We start from the raw sequence: 24,119 nt of genomic DNA on the forward strand, positions 1-24,119 counted from the left end.
GCCGAGGGTATACTTAGAAAAACCTCCCAAAAAACAATTAAAATAGGGAGGGCCTTACTTACTGGATGGAATATGGATGACTTGCAGATAGCTCCAACACATTTTTTTTTAATGTGGTTAGTCTATAAGCTGATGACATGATGGATCCACAGTATGGTTGAGAGGAAGTTTTTTTTTTGGGGGGGGGGATACAAAGGAGAGAACAGTCAGCAGTCTAGAGACCATATACTTAAGAGAATATGGCTAACAAACTTGACATCGCCAGGGTTATCTGCAAACAGACTACCGAAAGTATAGAGAGAATAGCGGGAGCAGAGAATAGAGCAAGCATAGCTAGGGTAGCAGGGTTGTAAGTAGTAGTAGCTGGGGGTGGCATGCGTCATCTGGAGGCAGTTTAAAGCAGGGGAAAAGGTGGGAAGAGCTAAAATGGACTTTGAAATGTTAACCGGTACAGGTACTGGTGATTCCAACATGTGCTGATAGGTCAATGTCCCTTCTGCCAGAGGTAAGGAAAATGGACTCCTTTTGGTTGAGGGGGACCAGTTTCACAAATTCCTGAGGAATGCAGGTTTTAATTTAACTGCCAGAAATCCTCCTATAATGCAGGTTGAGCTCATTTCTGAATCTTTGGACTCCCTCTGGGGTGGGGAATTTTGTTTGCTTTGGACCTGAAAGATGGAGACTGAAGGCAATGTGAAAATAAGAGGGGACCAATCTCTATATAGGCATATTGTCTAATCTGCATGGATGCAGTAGTCTCTCTGGATACTGTGCACTGGGAACTTGATACCAGAAAAGGGAATTTTGGGTTGGGAAGATTTCAGTCTGCAGACCTATCTTCTACTTTCCCAAAGAAAATCTTGATGGAGGTCCTTATCCTGTTGGCACCCTTGTCAGTTCTAGGCCTAATGATCCCTGTCAGGTGCCTCCCTGGTGTCACTGTAATCCTGTCAACTCTTCCTGCTGCAGCAAGTTCTTCTACTAGATTATTAACCCTTAAGGTCTTAAAGTTCATTTTTTTTTTTTTTTTAACGTACTGACTTGCAGGATCTTTTCCTTAATAGATGGGTCACGAGTAATTCACTCAAACATCACTTAGTTCAACTGAACTTAAAGTCTGTCCTTCCAGTGATGCTAAACACCATCGGCAGATGCTCAGGCCTTATTTCCAGATCAGTTTGTGGCAGTTGGAGCCAACCTGGCAAAAGAACTCAGGCTGAACTTCCATGAGTAAGCACCAGTAGAGCTGCTGTTTACCCATCTTGTCATCAGTGGGCCAATGAGGGGGGGAAAAGCCGTGATTAAAAATACTGTATGTGCTAGGCGATGGTAGCGCACACAAACCTTCGATCTCAGCACTTGGGAGGCAGAGGCCAGCCTGGTCTACAGCTAGGGATATACAGACATACACTATTATAACCTCCTTGTCCCCCACAAAAAAAAACTTAGTATTTAGCATTTCAAGAACTAAATATAGATGGGGGAGTGATTCTATTTTGTGGTCTTACAAAACCTTTGAGATCTCATGTACCCCAGTTTATGTGGTGCTGGGGAATCAAACCTATGGCTAGCAGCAAATGTAGCAACTGTGCTATATTCCCCAGGCCCTTTTTAGTTGCCCAGAGGCAATCTTCCTGTCTTGGCCTCCCTAGGGATGGGATTCCAGCATCTGAGCCTTTCTTTGATTTCTCCAAGGAGGAATTTTACTAACCTTGATTTTACAAACAGAGTTGTAGTCAGTGAATTTGCATAATAAATAGAAGGAAAACAAATGTTGGACTTGAGAAACTACAAGGGCTGGGTCGACGGATTAAAATGAGTTAATAGGATGTGTAGGACAAAGGAATTTCCATTTAAGCTAAAGTTACCCTTTGTCCTTTATATACTTAAAATTTTTCTGCTCATGTGTTTTGCCTGATCTATGTATATTATATGTGCACAGTGATCATGGTTAGGAGAGGGCATCAAAACCCAGGTAACTTGAACAAGCAGTTGTGGGCTGCCATGTACTGGAAACGGAATCCACATTTTTCTTCAAGAGCAGCAAAGGCTCTACTGAACCATCTCTCTAGCTTCATTTATGAAAATATCTTTTTTTGAGACTGGGTCTCTGGCAGGTAAGCACATTTGTTCACAATTAATTCTACTTGCAAGTATGCATAAAATAATTCTTACATGCAGCTCCTTCCTTTGATATATATGTCATTCATCATCATTCTAGCTGAATATGTTACTTACATAAACACCCATCAGACAAGACTGCAAAGCTCTAGCCACCCAAGTGCTGGGGTTATTGGCCTGGAGTACCACTCTACTCAGCTCTTCAAAATTGTTCCTAGTTAGAGGATGGTGGTATGGGCCTTTAATCCCAGCAATTGGAAGGCAGAGGCAGGCATCTCTGTGAGTTCAATACTAGCCTAGTCTAGAGAGTAAGTTTGAGGACAGTCATCAGTACTGTTACACAGAAAAACTATGTCTTGAAACACAGCCCCTCCCGTGCCAAAGCTGTTGTTTCTAAATGTCTGTTTCTGCTGAATAAGACTTCAAAGGGATAATGAGCAAATAGCATACAACAGACTTGTTATAAGGCACTTTATTAATATAAAAGTGCTCTCATCCGTCTAATGCATTAACCTATTTCCTGAATAACATGGATTAACAAATACTGCACACCAATTCTGCCTTATAATAGAGGAACTATTATTTTAATAAAATTGCTCCATTCATCTTCTCTTTACATTTTTGTGCACTGTAGTATTGCTTATACCCTAAAACAGCTGCTGTTTTAAATTGTAAAATCAATGCTACATACATAGTACAGACTCAATAACACCAGGTAATTTAAATTTACACCAGTTTTGAGAAAACAATTTTTTTATTATCACTGCCCAGGTCGTATGTGCAGATTATGTACCAAATGGCCAGATTTTTCTAAAGAACATCTACATAACATTTCTTTCATGTTTCAAGAGATGAAAATAACTGTACAAGGTTAAGTACAAAAGTACACAAGACAGCGGACACGAGAAAATCTATGTATGAGATTTTATCCCACCCGAAGCTTTAATATATTTGAAAAGTAGAATTCATGAACTAAAAAATATTGTCCTTCTATAGTCCTGTCAAGTTTAATGGAAGTGGGTTTAACCTGATTACAACACTAACACCAGTATCACTGATCTGATATTTACAAAAAAAATCATATTTTTCAATAAATTAAAGTCAATGCAACACCCATGCAAGCTAGAATACTAGCTGTTTGGTGAACAAGGACCTGACATCAGAACAAGTCTATAAAGTCCCAAATTGATATTTTTCAAACTGTATCCATTCCACGCATTGAGGATGTGAAACCCAAACCCATTCCTCTTTGTGTGTGGGTTTGTGATCTTGCCATTTCATACTGAGCATCAAGATTCCGAAAAACTTCTTCTTGTTGCTTCAAAGTCTTGTAACTTTCTTCATCAACTGAGCTACAGCCAGCTTCATCTTCACTCTAAATAACAAAAAAATTTAATTTTTAACCTCTATTATTATGTGCATGGTTGTACTATCTGCCTGTATGTATGTGTATGCAATGCTTGCAGAGGCCAGAAAAGTGTCGGTTCCCCCAGGAATAGTTACCAACAGCTGTGAACTGCCCTGGTGCTGAGAATCAAATATGAGTCCTCTGGGAGAACAAGTGCTTGTAACAGCTGAGCCATCTCTCCAGCACCAGAAATAAAATAGTAACGCAGCATAATGACAAACAGTAACTTATTAGTGGTGTTGTCAAGATAGTGCAAAGATTGAGCATATAAATACCACACACAGAGTGAGTAAGGTATACACATGTTTAAGGAACAAAAATGTTAGCCATTTTAACAACTAACAGAAAAAAGCCATGTAGGCTTGGTGGGAAGGAAAAACAGTGGCTATGGTGGTGTGAGGTGCAGCACATGGAGATCACTGTTAAAGAAAAAGCCAGCTGGGTAGGGAGTGAGGGACCATAGAGAAGGCTCAGCAGTTTTAAGAGCTTGCTGCTCTTTCAGAGGTCCTGAATTCAATTCCCAGCAACTACATGGCGTCTCACAACTATCTATGGTGGGATCTGATACCCTCTTCTGGCATGAAGTTATACATGTAGATAGTGAACTCACACAAAAAACAAAAGCCAGTTTAAGTTATATCTCTTCAGTGCATCAAATTAATTCCCTATACATTAATGGTTAAGTATTCCTTTTTCTTTCTTTGGTTTCGAGAGACAGGGTTTCTGTGTGTAGCCTTGGCTATTCTGACTGCCTCTGAGATTAAAGAACTATACACCACTATACCTGGACACGTATAACCTAAAAAGAACATTAACAAATTCATTACGCCTTTTAAAAACTTTAAGACCAAGAAAGATCGGAAACAAAACTCCACAGGTTTCCATGTAGTCAAGGCCAACACAAGATTATATGGCTGAAGATGATCTTTGGCCAGGTGGTGGAGGCACATGCCTTTAATACCAGCATTTAGGTCTACAGAGTAAGTTCCAGGACAGCCAGGGCTATACAGAGAAATCCTGCCTCCAAATACCAAATGATGAACTTGAGTCCTTCCTGCTTCTACTGCCTAAGTATTAGGGTCACAGGCTTAAGACACATAGGTACTCAAGACTGCTAAGTAAGAAGTCTAACAGTAGGGCCTGGCTGGAATACACACATCAGGATCTTATCTCAAAAAACAAAACAAGCAAAGGTACATTCTCAGCCCTCTTTTAGATTTTTTAAACTAGGGTCTCACTAGGTATCCTCAGCAGGCATGATCAGCAGACATTCCAAAATAGTCTGTATTGTCCAACAGTAACATGGCAAAATAATGTCTATGGGATTAACTTGGAGAATGGAGATATTCTCAACTAAGTACTTAGAACTGACAAACAAAAAATACAATGAAATTGGAAATTAATCCTAAAGCACAACTTACCTTAATGCCCATTAACTTCCTAAATTTGACATTTTGGTCCTTGTTTCCAAAATTTAATTTTTCCCATATTTCAGCAGACTGAGATTTGTCCTGTTAAAAAACACTGAATTTTAGAATATGTAAAGCTTATCTTATAAATTCCACAATACAGGCAAAAATCGAACAATTTAAAGAATCAGATTACTGTAGTTTATAGCTATCTTAACACTTATATTACTTCGTAATATATTATGTGCCCACTGAGATAGCCTGTCAGCCTGTAACTCATGATCCACCTGCTTCAGCCTCCCAAGAGCTGACACTAGAAGCATTAGCATGGTGGCTTACGCCTCATCACTGACCAAGCTGCTTAGCTCCCCACCACTTAGGAAAACAACTGGTTTCCTTCAAAAGCTTGGTTCAAACAACATCAAAATTTTGACATTCCAACACAGTATTATTATCACTTAAAAAGGTCACAAATGAGCCACAATTTTTTCTAAGTTGCATACACATTTTCAATTTTAATTATGGCAAATTTGACCATTATAAACAGGCTCTTAGAAATCAGTTTTCATTTTAATTTGTTTCATGCAACCATTTGGTAGTGGTGAAATGATAAGAGGACACAAGAACTTACTCCTTCTTTCTTTCCTTGCCAGAGCATTTTTCTCTTTTTCTCTTGCTCGGCAAACTTCATTGGATTCACAGCAGCTGGGTTATAGTAGCTGGGTACAGCTATGCCAGTCTCTGCCAAGGCTTTAGCTTGCAGGGCTGCCATTTGAGCTGCCATAGCTATCTGAGGAGTCACTTGTGTTCCTGATGCCAACAGTGCAGCAACATTGAGAACAGAACCTCCAGTGGCGGCAGCTGCTGAAAAACATACAATTGATTTTAATAGATGTTAAGTTAATTCACAAAAAAAGCAGTGTTTGCATATGTATATAAAACCTTACAATTTGTAAAGGGGAAAGATAATTTTCATCAAATAAGGAAATGTTAGCTCATACATGTTACTGTTAATCAAGACGCTTGTGACCCCCAAAGAAATGTACACAAAATAAGAAGGCATGATTTAAGTAAAATAAACTAGGGCACCAGTAGCAATTTGTGTATATGCATGGTTTTTCAAGACAGGGTTTCTTGGTGTAACAGTCCTCACATCCACTTTGTAGACAAGGCTTGCCTCAAACTCAGAGATCTGCCTGCCTCTGCTGCACAGCCATTGTGTAGCAATAAGGAAGTTGCCAATGCAGAACATAGATGCCACCTTCAAAGACAAATAATCTTGGTTTAGTGGCGGTGGCACATGCTTTTAGCACTACAGAGGCAGAGGCAAGAGGATCTCTGAGTTTGAGGCCAATCTCTTCTACAGAAAGAGTTACAGGACAGCCAAAACTACATAGAAACTTTATTTGGGGGTGGGGGGGGAGGGGAACTGAGTGTTTGCTTTCATGTATGTATATGAACAACACTGGATTTTCTGGAATTTGAATTACAAACAGATGGCTCTGTGCTGCAATGTGGCTACCAGGAAACAAACCCAGGTCCCCTGGAAAAGCACCTAGTGCTAATAACTGCTGGAGCTAGCTCCTCTGCCCCACTTCTTTTAAGACAGGGTCCTGGTATGTAACCGATTAGCTTAGGACTAGCTATGTAGACTATGTTGGTAAGGAACTCAGAGACCATCTTTACTGTCTCCTGAGTACTAAGATAAAAGACCTAAAGCATCACCCCCTACCAGAATAGAGTCCTATTAAAAAATTCTCCTACATCTCATGCTTTTGCAGACAGTTTTGCTATATAACAGCTCTGGCTGATTTGAAGTGGCAGGGAGCCTACTGCGTGGTTATGGGACACCATATATAATCTGGCTCTAAAAATTTTTAAGCTGACATCATAGAAGTCAGTTATGGAGGCTTATTACTAAGAATAACCATTATTCACTGATCAAAAATTACCTGCTCATAAGTGAGATAGCTTGGTTGGTAAAAAGAAAAACATTACCACCATAGAACTTAAAGCAGGAGAAGAGAACTGACTCCAGAAATTGTCCTCTGACATATACATGTCACCAGGGTAAGTGCTTACTTACTCAGGCATGGGAATGGGCATGTATGTGCACACACACAAAATGGCTAGTTCTAAGACAGGCTCCATAGCAACCAGAGAAACCCTGTCTTGGGGGGGAAAAAAAATCAAGATGGCACACACCCCTAGTATTTAGTATTGAGAAGGTTGTCATAGGAAGATAACATATTGAAGGTCTGGCACAAGTAAAGGAAGAAAGTCTCAAAAATTCAAGGAGTGGGATAGACAAGATGGCCCAGTAGGTGAAGGTGCCTGCACTAAGAAAGGGTCCCAGTGCACTTGCAAACACACAAATACTAAAAAACAAAAACACACCTCTAATACAAGATAAAATCTTATTACAATTAAGAGAACAGGGGGCTAGATAGAAGCAGAGTGACCACTTGGCAGGAATAACAACCAAATTGTTTTTTGTTGGTATTATTGAGACAGAACAGGTTGGCCTTTAACTCAGAAAGCTCTCTCCCCCAAGTGCTCCCACTGAAACCTCTCAAAATATCTATACAGCACCTTAATAAAGATAAAGTTGATTTTTCTCCAATTAAATTTTCTGTATTTTTCAAGTTTTTAAAATATTTTTCTTATTGTACACATCTATCCCAGTTCCCCCTACCTCCCATCCCCACCCCCACCCCACAGGGAGGGTGAAGACTTCCAGAAGGGATCATCAAAATCTGTCAAGTCATTTGGGGTAGGGCCTAGGCCCTCATTTTTCAAGTTTTTTAGCATTACATAATTCATAGTAAGTTACCTGCAGCCATTTCTTGTTGTTTTTGCTTTTCAACCATTTCCTTTTCTCGCTGTTCTTGTAATTTCTTTGCCCTTTCCAATCTACCAAAGACAATTCAAAACAATTTGATGTAAAATCAGTATCTTCATGTATATATTCACACATTTTATACACAGAATTTTAAATTAATGAATTATATTTCACCTAGCAAGATTAGGCACCAGGTCAGTTAATGAGTATGTTAATATAATCCTCCAAACAATTCTATTCTCTTTAGAATAAGTACTATGGCTTATGCTGTCTGTGCTGGCCTTGAACTGCAGGGCTAAAGCAGGCTACTAACCAGGGGTGCACACTTTGCTGTATTTACCCAAATAGCATATGCCGTAATGTTTTGAAATTTCTGTGTGTGATTTTTTTAGAGACAGGGTCTCAAAAGTAGCTTTGACTAGTTTTAAATTCCTGACACCCCTGTCCCTACCAGGTGTGTGCTACCATGACCACTCTTAAAATCGTTTCTGAATTGGTCAAAACCATTTTTTTTTTTTTAACAACCAATCCACCCCCCCCACTACTACCCCAAGTACTTTAAAACATAAAAATCTCTAGCCAGCCACGGCAGCATAAACAGCAGTTAGAAGGTTATTTCTTGGTGAACACTGTCTAGAAAAATCAAAACAGACCAAGTTCTGGGTTGTACATTGTCTTTTAGTCCCAGCAGTTGGGACACAAGATCTCAATGAGTTCAAAGCCAGTCTGGGCTATATAGTTCTGGAATAGCCAGGTTATCCTGTTTTAAATAAAAAGCAAACAAACAAAAACCCACCAAAATCCCCAAAGGTCCCCAATTTCTGTCAGTGCAGTCTATGAAAGCAAAGATAAAATTAAAGCCTATAAACCATTCTGGTGCTAGATAAGTTATAGTCATGCTTAAGATAATATTTATAATATACTGCATAGGGAAGAATGAACATGAATTAAAAGTAGTCTAATATTCAAATAAATCACTTTAATCTTTGGTTTAGATAACATGCAAAAATTCTTCACAGTCTACAAACAACCCCACAATCTACTGAAGAGATAGGACAAAGTAAATCACAAAATCTGGTTAGCAAGGGATCTGGTATAACATTAAAAAATTCAATACAAAGCAAAAATGAATTAATGAATTACACTTTACATGAATTACCATGTTTGGTCAAATTCATTTTCTGCATAGCAGATAGTAAGTAGTTATCACTCAGTTCTTGAAAGAGAAACCCATCAAATGTCACATCTTATTTATTATTCAGCTCAAATCAGTCAGGATTGAGAAAAAGTTATTTTTTGGTTTTGAGACACACATTGTTTTTAGTGACAGCAAACGGGTATTTGCAGTTTTTTTCCTTTGCAGAGTGTCTCATGTAGTCTTGGATGACCTTAAACCTATGACAATTCCTGCTTCTCCTATCCAAATGCAAGGATTAGATATGTGCCAGGGCTGACTTGTGATATCAATCAAGGTACATTCTCAGCAGATAATTGTTATAATAATAAAGACTTAAATTTACAAAAAAGATGTTTTGTAACCTATATAATCCTTGAGAGTAAGTTTCTGATTATGCTGGCTGGCAAAATAGGTGACAGACAAAAGAAACATGTTTATAAGTTTCTTTTTTATTTTTTTGAGTCAGGGACTCATTCCTTTTAGAGGTTTTTTTTTTTTTTTTGTGATGGCAATAACAACTTTACTATTTTTTGTTCTGGAGATGAAGTGTCATGTAAGCCTTACACTGCTCTCAAAGTATCTATGTAGCCAAGAACAACTTTGAGCTAATCTTCCTACCTTTGAATGCAAAGATTACAGGTATGCACCAACATCTTCCCCCTATAACTTATAATAGATGCCAGTATGTACTAAAGAAAAATACTCTTAAGTTAATAATTATATATTAGATTTAATTCTGTTGCTTGAAACAAGACAACTACTGGTCTATTTATTGGTTGCACTTGTAGGGCCATTGCAGGTCAGAACCACTCCATTCACTAAGGTGAACGGATGAAGAAGGGGTGAGCTCACACCTTTGCTGCTGCTGTTCAGTGGAGTTTCTGCCAGGCTGGCTTCACAGGGCAGCAGCACATCAGGTAACACTGTGATAACTGTATTTTTATAATGAAAAAAAATACAAACTCAATTTTGTAAGGGAAAAAAAAAGAACACCCCAAATCCAAAAAATGTAATTTTCAGAATATGCAAAAAATTGCTAACAAGTGCTTGGTTTTGGCCTCCTGAGGCAGCTCTTTGGCCCCTGCATATTTCCACCACAGACCTGGTCTAATGTGGCCACACAATCGCTCAACATTCAAACAGAAACAGCAATTCAACATTCTTTCTATTCTTCAATTGGCTTATGATGTTTATCTACTAAAACTATTATCTAGTGACAGAATTCTCAGTGTTTAAGTGTTTTGCTTTTTTTAAAGAAAAAAAGGAAAGTCAAGAAAAAGACAACTTAGGGTTTCCTGAATGATCTAAAACTTGAACTTTTCAAATGCAAACAAAGGACATTTGAATCTATGTTTCTTTTATGGGGATGGGGACGGTAAAAATATAAATTACTCACAAAAGCAAAAACGTTTCAATTTTCCTGTATGTTCAACTTAAAAACACACCATAAGAAAATCCCCAACTGAAAATCTACTTAGATAGCAGCTCTGTATCACAAATGTACAACAGCATTTATGGTTAGAATTTTTTGGGAGGTGGGGTAGTGTAAGGATTATCCTGAGTTAAAAGCATTCATTTGTCTACACAATTGACAGTTACTTGAAAAGGAGAAAAAAAAAAAAAAAAAAAAAAAAAAAAAACATGACTTAAATAGGAAAGCACACATACCTCCTAGCTAAAGCTTCCTGGGCGTCCATCGCTGTGTTTCTTCCCCTGAAGGGAGGTGGACTCGGTGTCCGGCTTAGACTTCTGCTAAATCTTCTTGGTTTTTCAATTCTCTTCTTTCTATCTCTGAAATAACCAGCATTTTGTGTTTCATTATGATCACCCAATAATTATCTTCAATGAAAACCAATTTTCTTTACACAGCTCAACAAAGATCAAACAATACATTAAAAAAATATGTAAAGGTTTTTTTTTGGAAAAAAAAAAAAAAAAACCTACATATCTGCCTATTTACACGCCTGTGGCAAAATCCAGGAGAAGATCAGGTTCTTGAAATGGGGGTTCCAGATGAGTGTGAGCAGTCATGAGTGCTGGGATTAAACAAGAGCAACCAGTGCTTTTAACCACTGAGCCCACATACCTCTTCAGCTAAATTTTATACATATGGCCAGTTAACATCCATGTTATAGCTGGAATCACACTGGCTATTTCCAACTCTGCCTGCATACTCGGTGGTGCAAAGGTTTGCTTTATACACCCTTTATGTTAGTATGTTCACAATGAGGATTCTAGTATTCCTACTAAGTTAGGCGCAATTATTAATGTCCCCCAAAAATTTATCTGATGGGGCAGGAGATGGCTTAGTGTACTGTTAGGAAGAGTACACTGCTGTTCTTTATAGGACTGAATGAAGTTCAGTTTCCAGCATGAATCTTGGGTGGCTCACAACTGCCTGTAATGTAACCCCAGATCTAATGACCTCTTCTGGCCTCCACTTGTAAGATGTATACAGGTCCTTGTGCCAAAAAAATAAACAGTAGGAAAACTAGGAATGTTAAACATAAAGTTCCTTCAAAGAAAACATAGCTGTTTTCAACCCAGAAGGATGGGAATAGCATGGTGACTTCTTGGCCATCTGTATGGCCAGGCAACAACAGCTTCCCCAGACCCTTATCTGGAGCCTATTTATCTCAGTCAAGCATTCTCCATTCCCTTCATTGTTTATCTGCTTCCTCAATCTATAGAGCCTATCTTCATGGAAGATGTCACTTATACAAGAATTTCAACATAATCATTCCTTAACTTTGCTATACCAATTAATTATCACTAGGAAATTTTCCCCAAATTATGCTATGCTTAAATATGCCTAAAATAAACTACTGACTTTCCAACTCAAAGTTTGAACTAACACCAGCTACTGAGTCATGCTGAACTGGACTTCCTTCTTGCCACTGAAAAATGGAGAATCTGCTGGCCATGGTGTTCGAAGAGACCCCCCAACATCTGCTGTTATCTGTACACAAGAGTAATACCACACACAAAATATATCTTTTCTTTGGTTTTCTGAGACAGGGTTTCTTTGTGGTCTTGGAGGCTGTCCTAGAACTAGTTCTTGTAGAGCAGGCGGTCTCGAACTCAAGAGATCTGCCTGCCTCTGCCTCCTGTGTGCTGGGATTAAAGGCGTGTACCACCACTGCCAGGCTACACAAAACAAATCTTAAGAAAATAAGGGAGGGCCATTGACCTGAACCTATAAGAAATGTCAAAGTGAATTGTTTGAAAATAAATTAAAAAACGAGTCACAACAGACTACATATATACAAATACACATATTATGCATGTAGCAACAACTGATGAAGGCAATGCATTTGAAGGAGAGAGAGAGAGTATACAGGTTAGAAGGAGGAAAGGCAAACTACAAAGTACACAAACAAACATATTAATGAGTTAAAAGATAGCTGAATGGTTAAGAGAACTGGCTGTTCTTCTAGATGTCCTGAATTCAATTCCCAGCAACCATATGGTGGCTCACAACCATCTATAATGGGATCTCACACCCTCTTCTGGTTATATAGGCATACATGCAGACATACCAAAAACAAAAGGACAAACAACCCCCCCAAACAACATCCAGCACAACAAAACACCCCCCCCCCAAACAAAACCACCTACAAAGAGAGCTCCAGGACAGCCAGGGTGAAGACTACATAGAACGGAGACTCTCTATGCAAAAAACCCAAAACAAACAAATTTTCAATTCCAGAAATCATGGAGAGGAAGTCAAAGTCAGCCAAGGGCTACTTTGAAACTCCAAAACCAACAAACCAAAGGAATGTAAACAATGACATAAAACAAGAGTAAACGATAATGATAAATACAAGGAAGGGACCTGACTCAGTGGCAAACAGAACTCACTTTAAAAGCAAGAGGACCTGAACTCAATCCCCTATTAATCCATGAAAAAAAGCTGGGTATGGCTATAACCCTAGTATTTGGGACTGTGGGGACAGGAAGATACCAGGAGCTTGCAGGTCACCCTAGCTGAGTCTGTGCCTCAAAAAATAATGTGAACAATAGAGGAAGCCAGCTGACATTCCCCTCTACAGGTGTACAACATATACATACATGCACACGCACGTGAGATGGCTCAGTAGGTAACAACACTTGCTGCTTTTAAAGATGACCTGGATTTGGTCCACAGCCACCTTTACAAGGGATTTGATGGTCCTGTCTTGACCTCAGGTACCATGTATAAAAACAGAACAAACACATCAAACTAAAACAAAGATCTGGTAATGTACAGTACTAAATTGGCTCTTCTGATAATACAACAACCAAAAAAAAAAAAAAAACACCCCACTAATTGCTGGGTATGATGGTAAATGCATTTCAGGGCTACACAGAGAAACTTTGTCTCAAAAAACCCCAAAGCAAAGCAAATAGAACCCAATAAATTTAGAGTACTAGCACCTAAAAATCATATACTGTGTGTGTAAGAATGTATAATTTCTGTTGTACAACTGAAAGGTGGATAGTGAAGAGCATGCTCTACTCATCCTGGAGAATGAACACTTACCGGCTTCGACTCCTTGATCTGCTCCTGCTTCTAGTTCTATGCCTGTGTCTGGATCTTGATCTGGAACGTGTTCTAATCCTTCGTTTTCTATCCCTGCTTCTAGATCTTGACTTCTTCCTGTCTCTGCTTCTGGATCGAGACTTTTTTCGATCCCTACTCCTGGAACGAGACTTCTTCCGGTCCCTGCTTCTACTTCGATGGCGCCTGAAATTCAAGTGCATAAACTTTTAATTGACCATGGTTATTAGCTCCCCTTTTAAGGAAAGCCTCTAACTACATATCCCATGAAGACCGTTGACTACCTTTTAATACTTGAATGCTGAGTCTGTAGGCATGTATAACCTCGACAAGCTAATTGTCTTTTCCATTTACACTTTATAAAGTGGTTAACAAAAAAGTAACCAAGAGAACAACTAAAACAAACAAACAAGCAACAACAACAACCCTGTACTGTTTACAGGATAAGAAAAGGGGCTTCTTCATCCCAGCCATCTTGGCAAGCTACTCTTGGTTGGGCTCTACCCTGCCATATGGCTTCAAGGAGGACCAACAAATGAATTACAGGGAAAAAGATCTTTGTAGTTGGATTCACTTTAATACCAATTTGTAATAAGTACTATTTGGTGCTGAGGTAACAAGTAGACTATGACTCTGGAGTGCAAATGGTTATTCTTATCAACCTCCCAGCTTTGGCTTAATTTAAAATAACATTTTATGCTATGTCAGCCAAAATTAGCATCTTTCACTATAATATTGAACTGGGCACATGTATAGAGCATATGCACTGGCTGTCACTGATGTAGCTGCTTCTGTTATCAGAAACCAACAGAACAGACTGGTGAAAGCAAACCTCAACTTTTTTTTGGTTTGGTTTTTGGGTTTCTCTGTATAACTTTGGAGCCTGTCATGGAAATTGCTTTGTAGACTAGGCTGGTCTTGAACTTAGAGATAAAAACCACAATATTTTAAATCAATGGTTTATCAAACTTGTTTTATAACTAGTTAAATATTGGTTTCTTTTAAAAAAAAAAAAAAACAAGCAAATTAAATAAACCCCACTAGAGCTCAGTTCTTTCAAGGATTCCTATACCTCCAGTGCATAATTCCAATTCCAGTAAATGTAATGCTCCTCCGGGCTTCATAGGTACCAGTCACACACGTGCCACACACACACACAGGCAAAATGCCCATACACATTAAAACAACAATATAGGTACCAGTCACACACACACACACAGGCAAAATGCCCATATACATTAAAACAACAATCTACATATTTGAATCACAACCCCATTTCCAAAAGCTGTTTTATTTTGACTAATATTATAACACAATGTTGTTTAATGTTACTGAGATCTTAAAATTCTAAAAGCTTTTATTTATCAGCTGGTAAAGAACTACACTAAGGTAGAAAGAAATGATCATGTGTGTGTAATGCTGGGCTAGGAATAACCTCCAGGTTAAAGGTCCTGGAAGCCACCACACTACAACACCAAAACTACTTACCTTTCACGAGATCTAGATCTTGAGTGACTTCTGCCTCGCGATGACTTCCTTTCCTTGCGTTTGTGTCTGTCCTCACCATTTTCAGATGAATTTAATCGCTCTCTTCCTCTCTCAGAAGAATGTTCTTTGTCATTGTGCTCCTCAGACTTATGTCTCTTAGAGGACTTATCTTTGGATTCATGTCTTCTTGCCTGTTTTAACAAGAAGTTGGTTCTTTCAGGAAAATAGTGCAACAAAAAGAGTTAGTATGGGTATCAGAAAACAAATGTTGTGATGCAACATTAGTAACCTTAGGAATGTGTGACAAACAAAATCATCTAGTTTCTTATCATTTACATGTTGCATATGTAATTATAATTTTCTAATTAAGACACAAAAATTGGAGCTTGTTCCCTAAGTATTTTAAAAGCAATGACAAAAATAGATACCGAAGTTCAGTGGAATTCTCAGTTTTCTTAAAAAAATTAACAAAGCCCACTCTAAATCCAATGGACACACAATTAATTTTAAAAATTAGGGTCAGGTGTAGTGGCATATACCTTTAATCCCAGCACTAGGGAGACAGAGGCATATGAGTTCAAATTCAAAGCCATCCTGGTTCCATGACAACCAGGGCTCCAGAGAATTCCTCCATCTCAAAAGAAAAACTGACGACTCCCCCCCCAAAAAAACCAACCAAACAAAAAATACTGAAACTGAGGGATATAGCTCAGTAGCACAGAATTTCACTAGCATGCATAAAGTCCTAGGTTCAATCCCTATTAATAACAAAAAGAAAAACTTTAAAAGGAGAGAATAGGTGAAAACACAAAGCAGTACTTCACAAAATGCACTTCAAATGAAGCAGCAAATACTTTTAAAATATTGATACTTCCTGCTATTAAAAATTATGCAGAGTAGCAATGTCCCTCTATAACCACACTTCTTGCCACATTCTATCCAAAAGACCCTATATTTCAATGTCTATAAACCATGGAGCAATCAGCTTGCACCAACCCCAACTTAAAGCTCTATTACATTGTATGACCCTAGGGTAGAAAATAGCAACTACCACTTTTAATTGAGAGCCAAAAGAAAGTAGAGCAGTGGTAACAATTCCTGTCATCATAACATATATACTTTGAACTCGTGTGTGATCAAATCACAATCCTACCACTCAAATGTTAAATTTGAACATACCATGTATTTCTGAACCCAAACTTGTGAAAGCCACCTTTGATTTAAAGCTTAAGTCTCACGTAATTCAGGGCAGTTAAACTTAATTTAAGTATAAGAAAAACTCAGGTTCCCTAAACTGTTCTGTATTTCATAGAAACAGAGGTGAAAACACAAAGACGCACAGTAATTTAACTAGGCCTGTCCTTTGTTGCTCAGGCCACCACTTCTCCACTGTAACACAACAGGGATAATTTCCACAATGGGCCATAGCATTTCTTTTGACTAGAGCTTTTAAATACAAAGCCAAAACAAACAAACAAATAAACAAACAAACACTAAAGAAAAAAAACCAAGTGGGGTCAATTATTTTGGAACATGCACAAAAAATGACACATCTGAAAATGATCATAGTAACTTTTTATTTTGCAGAAAAATAGAGACCTGGAGACACGAGCTAAACCTTAGTTTCATGACCAGTTCTCTATAATATGACCATATAACTTTCTCAACTTTGCCATATAGTAGTAGACTAGAAAAGCTTTACATGGTTAAATTTCCAGAAACTTTAAGAGTTTAAATTTCAAACATAGCATTACTATTAATTTTATAAAACATTAAAACCCTTAACTGATTTAAGATATATTTAAGGGAAATAGGAGTTTGAATGACTAATAGTTACCTTATCATGAAGTAGGCTTATTATTTTGCTATCTGAGTCTGCAGCGTCTTCAGTTCAGTCTCTTCGCGCATTAGCACGCTGAGTATGATTTATTATAGAAATGTTATCATGTGAGCTAAACAAAATAGTCATTTTCACAAAAACTCTCCTAAATTAAAAATTTAACAGAGCTTCCATTAGGGGAAGAGGTGAAGTCCCTACCCATGCTTGTTTTAGGAGTCCCTTGCCCAGCCCCCTGAGGCTCTTTTCCCTTTCTCACTGGGAATTCTTTCCTGGGTAGCTCAGTCCTCATCTTAGGTGGGTAAGGCAAGTTAACTCCTATGTGGTACAGCTGCTGCCTTTGCTTTTCCTAAGGCTTCATTGTAAATGTCAGCCCTGCAACTGTCCCTCACATTATTGTGATAGTATATAGGCTTCATCGACTAGCTTCACTAAAGAAAGAAAACTCAGTACTTTCAATGAAGAAAAAGCCCAGAAATAGGGTCGTGATAAAGATCCTTGTCAAGGATAAGGAGACCTGGGACCTCAGATTAATGGAAGCTCTGTATCACAGGCCTAAAATCCAGCTTATTCTTCATATGATATTTTTATTGTGAATATTTTTTCACAATATAATAAAAGTTAATAGCTTTTGAAGGCACTTTTTTATATAAACAACTATCTTCTTGAAAAATGATGTATCGAAATCATGCTCATTTTAAAATCCAATTAACCTTTTAAATTTCAAGTTTTGGCACTTACCTTGACAATGGCAAATAGTCACACAAACATTTCTACCAGACACTTTACAAGAATTTAAAAGTACCTATTCACTACAAAGTGTTAATTACCTCTTTGCTTCTGCTCCGGCTCCTATGTTTTCTTCCTTCATTATCTGTGAACACAGACAAAAAAACCAAAATACATAAAGATACAGAAACACCTTAAACATAAATTACAATGATGTAACAATAAAAAAAAAAAAGGCAGTACAAGACTTTCATAAGGTCCAGGTTTGAATTTAAAAAGGAGGCAAAAAAGCATATCAAAACAATCACTTCCTAAAGTCCTAATCAGGGCTAACTACAGTGTCTTCAAAAGAGTTAATTTTCTTTTAGTCACCCTTAAAAAACAAACCAAACCAAAACAACAAAAAACTTGAAATAGAATGATTTTATGTTATGCTGGCTAGCCAGGGACTAAAACTCATTATGTAGACCAAGTCTGCCTCTGTACCACGCCTGGCCAGTATGTGCCCACACGTGTAGGTCAGGAGTCAGTTCCCCCCTTTCACCTTTATGGGGGTTCTGAGGCTTGCATATACACCACACTAAGTCATTTCACTGGATGTCAACTCCTGGCTTTCACATACCTGCTCTCACACACAACATACCACATAAAATTCACACAATACACACACATACAGAGACAAATATGTGTGCACATAAAAACCTCCCAAACACCCAGGAGGTAGTAGTAGATGCTTTAATCCCAGCACTAAGGAGGCAGAAGCAGACAGATCTGAGTTCAAGGCTAGCCTGGTCTACAGTTAGTTCCAGGAGAGCTAGGGCTATTACACAGAGAAACTTATGTCTTAAAAAACAATCCCACACAAAACTAAACAAAAAAAACTTCCCAAATAAAAAATTAAAACAGATTTGGGTTGAGCATGCAGAAACTCTCTCACTCAGGTGGGTTAGCCTGGATTACATTTAACATCATTTATAGTCAAAAGGATGTTAACTAAAAATTCTTTCCTTTTTAAAGGTGGGGTTTTATGTACCCCAGAATGGATTTTAAATTTTGATCATCTTGCAATGTCACATCAAGCTTGAAAATGTTTAATTCAAATGTGATCACAATGTCCAACACTGTGAAAATCTTGAGAATTATCTACATACACAAATAACACATGACTACACTCCTGCTACAACTTAAGTAAGGCACTCTACCACTAAAGTCACTCCAGTCCTGATTTTTTTAAATAGCAAAATGCTATACCTTCAATGCTAGTTACTTTCCTTTGGTTTTTGAGACTGTCTCACTATTTAGCCTAGGCTGGCCTGGAACTACTAAGTAGTTCATGCTGTCAGGGCTTAGAATATAATGAAATGGTAGGGACTACTTAGCAGAGTACTAAGCTTCTAGCCTCACTTAGGGCTGGAAGGAAAAAAACCCTCCCTACATAGGTGCTACAACACATAGTTATATAGTACAAAGTTAAAGTGTGATAATTAAATAAATTCAGAATATACCACTATCTAGACAATGTCTCAGCACAATACCTTACCTGATTTACGCTTTCTTTCTCTTGACCGTGATCGTGACCTTGAATAGTGATGTTTTGAGGTTCTAGGAGAAATAGATACATCTGACTGTTCTTTTTTCTTTTCTCTATCTGGGGATGTCTTTTCTGGGGCAAGTCCATCTCGTTCTGTATCAGTAGCCTAAAAGTTAAAAAAAATAAAAATCATCAAAATTTGTAATTGCATTTCTAATGTCTCTTGGTTTTTAAAAGGGTAAGGAATGAAGATAGTTGAGTTTCACCCCCAAAAAACAAAACCCCAAATATGGCAAATTTCCAAGTGGATGTATATGCAGTAAAGTAACAGAGAACAGATGTAAAGAAAAAAAGGGGGAAAAAAAAGACTTGGTTCTTGCTATTTCCAATAAATATTTAAAGAAACTATAACACTTTAGAATTAAATTTGCTGACTCGCCGGTAATCAAATCATTGTTCATTATTAATAAAAAGCTATCTAGAATGAGCTGCTAAAAGGTTTAAAGGTACTTAAAACGGTAAGATATTAAAGCAGCATAGGGAGTATTTCTAGATTATAAAAGAATAAGCAGAAAATTACCTTACCTGAGAACCTAATTAACCTTCTTTAATGAAAATATCCCCTTGGCACAGAGGTACAGCAAAACATGTTCTGACTCTCCGTATTTATGCTCTGGGCTATGGAAACATCAAGCCGTTTCCATGTTAAAGCATTTTATAGGCAATATTACAAAATAAATTTTATTTTGCAGTGCTAAGGATTAAACCCAGGGTTTTCCATGCTTGTTAGACACATTCTATCGCTGAACTAAATCCCAGCAAAACTAAAACAAAAAGCATAATGGCACACACATTTTCAGAGATCTGAATACCTAAAGTTCAATTTCTTGTCATTTTCTAGTTTACAGAAGGCCATCAATATCAATCTTCTGTACTTGTAACAGCAACCAACACAGACATCTATGAATAAATGCTTGAGATATAAATTTCAGTTGTACCCCTCACTAATGCTATTTCTGGATGAAGAGATCTAGGTCAATGGTAGAAGCAAGTTAAAATGTGAAAGCTCCATCTTAAAAATCACTAGAGCTGTAATAAAATCCTCAATCACCTCCAACTCTGTTTTACCACAGAACTAATACAGAGGGGTGGAAATGATGTATAACTGTACTCATGTATGAAATGCTAGAACATACTTTAATAAGAAAAGTACTGCCTGGTAGTTTTGGCACACGCCTTTAATCCCAGCACTCCAGACACAGAGGATCTGAGATCAAGGCCAGCCAGCCAGGTCTAGAGTTACAGGACTGCCAGGGCTATAGAGAAACCTTGGGGGGGGGGGTGTCTCTGGCAAGGGCAACACACACCCATCCACCCACCCCCACAAATAAAAACAAGAAAAAAAAACTAATTAAATAAAGAAACTGATAACTGATTTAAGCTGAAATAATAGAAAGTATTTTCAAAGATACACTAATACCTGAAAGTTCCCTTGAACCTAGTTTGATTTTGAGATGACATTTCATAGACAAGCCAAGCCCTAAAACTGAAATTAATATAAATGCTACCAGCCCAATATTTGGTTGAATTCTGGTAAGAGGCATTGGGAACAATCAGATATGAATCATTTATAGTGGAATGGTAGGCATCTGACTGAAGAAGGTAATAGGAAAATAAACCTGTTCACCCAGTGAACAGATGACTCAGGACAGGATCTGGCAAACTACAATATTGTTCTGCACAACTTTTGTGCCTCTTTTCTTTCTTCCTTTCTTTTTTTTCTTTTTAAGACAAGTTATCTCTATGTAGCCCTGACTGGCCTCAAACTCAAGTATCTATCTACCCACCTCTGCTGGAATTAAAGACCTGTTACTGAACCTATAAGAATTATTTTTTATATTTAAAAAGCTTGGTAAAGTAATCAATCAATTTGAAAAATTGTACATCATCCACAAAAACAAAACTATTTTACCAGCTGCTTCTTTTCCACCAAGAGTTTATCAATTTCTGACTTAGGACTTGAAACCCCACCCCCTTTTCTCTCAGGAGAATTAGTCCAGAAAACAAGACCCAAAATAAAGGAAATGGATTATTTTACAGCAGTACAAAAATGAGCCAAAACCAGTACCAAATTCCAATAGTAAAACTACACATGAAAACGGAGCAGATTTGGGATTGGAAAGATGGCCCAGTAGTTAAACACACATAATTGGAGGCAAAACGCAACTATATCTCAACAGAAGTAGTTAAAAAACAGAAAAGAAACAACTAGCTACATGTACTCTATTTCAGAATTAAGGTTAACCTTACTTTACAACTGATACCCAGAAACACTAGCTGACTGCCCTAAAATACTATAATCTTCCCATTTTTGCTATCAACTTGTAATACTTATTGCTCTATTATAAACAACATTAAGGTCGCCGTTATTGGCCCACACCCTAGGCAGATCTCTGTGAGTTTGAGGCCAACACTTCTAACACAAATCACAAGCACCCCAACACCCACTTTGAGATGATGCCTGATATGTGTTCACAGCTGCCCTCAAACTTTTAAATATCCTGCTGCAGCCCCCCCCCAACCCCCGTTGTTAGGATCACAGTAAGCCATTCACTTTTCCTGAAAACCAATGCGAGAACTGGAAACTATAGAAAAAGACAACACCTAAAGGCTCAGAAGCCTGGCAAAAGAGAAACCACTGTGTGACAGGTTATTAGCAGTCACTTTCATATGTAAAACACACTACAGAATAAAACTCATGTCACCATTAAACACATGTAATATTAGGTGGACCTTGACAAACTACGACTTTTATTTTCCTAAGGATATTTACAATACAACAGAGATAGGAACTGCCTTCTATTTTAGTCACTGGGTCTATGAGAAAGCCGCCCGCTTCCTACAATTTACAACTTGAAAACCCTAGATACAATCAATCCCTTTCCCAGGGCAAAGGAAGTAAAGCAGCAGACTTAATACTAGGCCAGTTCTTGGGGGGGGGGGTTGCCTTTACTGTGGAGGACACCACAGGAACTAAGTATTTGAATTTATTTCACTTAATGGAACACAAGAAAAACAATACTAATATTTGCTTGATGTACATTAAGAGGCCCGAAGCACAACTTAGAAGCATTAGTCCTGTAATTTAAAAAAGCATCTATCTACTCTTTGAAACCTCATAAAAAATATTTATTCAACTCGACAGAGGATAGTGAGATGCAAAAAAACTCCTACTTGTATCATTCTAATTTCAAATATTCCAATCGTCAAGGAGAGCAATCCTTGCCTAAAACATCTAATTAAAACCCTTTAGTTAGTAAAATGCTCACAAAAATATTTATCTATATAATTAGAAACAAAACAATCACAGGATAATACGATTCATTAAAAACGGGCATAGTGTATCCAGGGCAGGTTTCCTGTTCAAAGAGGTCACTCAGGTACGGTTTTTTTCCTCATAGACTTAAAATGGTAATACGAGTCGCTCTGAAGCACAAGTGCACCAGGGAATGGAATTGGATAATTACAGTAATTTTTACTCTTTAAGACAATCCCAACTCCAACCGAAAAGGTTCACATCGACAAACATTAAGCAAAAAAAAAAAAAAAAAAAAAAAAAAAATTACGCGAATTACCCCATCTAAGGGTTCACCCAAAAGGATTAGACTGTTTCCTCATACACTACCCCTTCAACAGACTGCCTTTTTGACCCGATACTTTCCAGAGACAATGTCTGGTCTTTTTCTTTTTTTTATTTCCAGTCGCCTTTCTCCAGTGTTAGCATAAACTCAGAAGCCCTACCAAAAAGCAACACATACCACTAGTCTGGGTCAACGAGATGAATCCCACTGTTCGGTGGGCTTCTTAAAATATGGGGTGAGGGAAGTGATGAGGAAAGTTCTGGAAAAAAGAGCCATTCCCTGCGGCTCCCCACCCCCATCCACACCGCCTTACCTCCCCCCTCCCTGCAGCAGGAATCCATGATGGCGAGCGCAGAAAGCGGCCGCGGCGCCATTTTGTCCACACACAAGCACGGACAACAGCTCCGAGAGCTGATTATTCTGTGTAAAGAAACAAGAAAAACCCCAGCCCTGGCTTTCAAGCTCAAGCTAGTACCTACCGCCATTGTTTTTGAGTCCCGGCCGCTAAGGCGGCACCTCTGGTTGACGCGCTCAACAGTACTGGCCGCCCGAAGCTTCGCCACAGACTTTTATCTTGCGCGAGAGACCCGGATGAAACAAAAGGATCAGGCCTGGCGCGGCGCGCAGCTTGCTGGGAGAAAAAGAGGGTGGCGATAAGAGTTTCTATAACAACGCGGTTCAAGGTGGTGATTGGTTAGTTTTTAGAAGGGCGTGGCGCAAAGGCTGTGGAGTGGGTGGGGCCAAGTATTCACAGTAAAATGAATCCTCTCTAGCTGGATTTCAATTTGATCCAGGGTGGGGCGGTTTCCTATTTCGAGTGTGAGAAAATTTGGCCTGCTCCAGCCCCTGTAGAAAAGGTTGGGCGCGGTGTTCTCCCGCCAATTCAAAGCACTGGCATGGAACCTGTAGGAAGTAGGAGCGGTTGAATTAGTCGGGAAGAAGTGTTTAGCTTCTTTTGCTGCAGGTGAGAAGGCTCAGCCTCGCTGCTGTAGGGAAGCTGGAGTCGTGTCAGGTGAAAACAGAAGGGGCTTCAGCCCATTTCGGGGCTTTTCGCCAGCTGGCGGGAGAAAAGTTGGAGGCGATTCTAGATGGCTGGCCCTCTGAGCGTTCCTGGAGAGCTGCATTGACCGTTTTATCTTATTCACGATATTACATTGTCTCCCGCAGTCAATGATCCCTGTTCGCGTAGTTCGCTTCCCTGCACTAAGTAGAAAATCCAGCCTTTCTTTTGTTGGGTTTTCGAGACAGGGTTTCTCTGGCTTTGGAGCCTGAAAATTCCTCTCTCCCACTGTCTTCCACTTTTGGTGTGGCTCCATAGCTGCCTAATTTCTCCCGTCTTTTGAGCTTTTGCACTCTTCCGAGTGACTGCAGTCACTATTTTCCTTGACCTTACATA

At 38.6% G+C, this 24,119-nt stretch overlaps 1 protein-coding gene across 4 annotated transcripts; it reads right to left on the minus strand.

The window, feature by feature from the left end:
- Positions 1-2,578: 2,578 nt before the first annotated feature.
- Rsrc2 (arginine and serine rich coiled-coil 2) lies at positions 2,579-23,364 on the minus strand. 4 transcript variants are annotated; one of them, XM_051204794.1, is made up of 11 exons: positions 23,203-23,361; positions 19,668-19,760; positions 19,092-19,248; positions 17,653-17,696; positions 14,986-15,198; positions 13,480-13,683; positions 10,626-10,748; positions 7,772-7,851; positions 5,570-5,802; positions 4,951-5,040; positions 2,579-3,496 (listed from the first exon to the last, which is right to left on the minus strand). In XM_051204794.1, the coding sequence occupies exons 3-11, from the start codon at positions 19,227-19,229 to the stop codon at positions 3,317-3,319; spliced, it is 1,305 nt and encodes a 434-aa protein (XP_051060751.1). In that variant the 5' UTR covers positions 19,230-19,248; positions 19,668-19,760; positions 23,203-23,361; the 3' UTR covers positions 2,579-3,316. The 4 variants fall into 4 exon arrangements, with proteins under 4 accessions (XP_051060751.1, XP_051060749.1, XP_051060750.1 ...); XM_051204792.1 differs by lacking the exon at positions 19,668-19,760 and having other exon boundaries at positions 14,986-15,176; positions 23,203-23,364; XM_051204793.1 differs by lacking the exon at positions 19,668-19,760 and having other exon boundaries at positions 23,203-23,364.
- Between the last annotated feature and the right edge of the window lie 755 nt (positions 23,365-24,119).

Source organism: Phodopus roborovskii, unplaced genomic scaffold, assembly GCF_943737965.1.
Source record: "Phodopus roborovskii unplaced genomic scaffold, PHOROB, whole genome shotgun sequence".
NCBI lineage: Eukaryota > Metazoa > Chordata > Mammalia > Rodentia > Cricetidae > Phodopus > Phodopus roborovskii.